The following is a 450-nucleotide window of genomic DNA, read 5'->3' as shown; positions in this document are numbered from 1 at the left end:
GATCCTTCCTTGGGTCTTGGTCTCTCCTCAGTGCTGGCCCTGGCGTCCGGGCCCGAGCTGGGGCGGCTGACATTTCTGGGTCTCGTGGGCATCATCGACCCACCGAGGGCTGGCGTGAAGGAAGCGATACCGGTTCTCTCTGAGTCAGGCGTGTCCGTGAAGATGATAACAGGAGATGCCCTGGAGACAGCCTTGGCGATAGGTAAGCGGGCAAAGGGTAGAGGTGAGGAAGAAAGGATCTGCCTAGCTCCGCGTGCTTAGAAAAGACTGAGATTTGCAGACCAGCGTTCTGGCTTCCATGGCGTTTGTTTCTAGATTGTTGGCAGGTTCTCCACAAGGGGAAAAGACCTCATGTATATTGAGGACATACTGTGTGTCCGGGCTTTTCAACCATGATCTCACTCATCTTCACAGGCAGCATCACGCCCAGTGCACAGTTTCAATCTGGCT

At 54.9% G+C, this 450-nt stretch overlaps 1 protein-coding gene across 1 annotated transcript in view; it reads left to right on the top strand.

Moving 5' to 3' along the window:
• ATP2C2 (ATPase, Ca++ transporting, type 2C, member 2) overlaps positions 1-450 on the top strand; it is a 58,625-nt gene that overhangs the window by 48,874 nt on the left and 9,301 nt on the right. Inside the window, 1 exon segment of the mRNA XM_008577450.1 lies at positions 32-303. Within this exon segment, the coding sequence (XP_008575672.1) occupies positions 32-303 (272 nt within the window).

Source organism: Galeopterus variegatus, unplaced genomic scaffold (genome assembly GCF_000696425.1).
Source record: "Galeopterus variegatus unplaced genomic scaffold, G_variegatus-3.0.2 Scaffold1513, whole genome shotgun sequence".
Classification (NCBI taxonomy): domain Eukaryota; kingdom Metazoa; phylum Chordata; class Mammalia; order Dermoptera; family Cynocephalidae; genus Galeopterus; species Galeopterus variegatus.
Note: the sequence above shows the minus strand (reverse complement) of the source record. Positions and strands in the feature narration are given on the sequence as shown.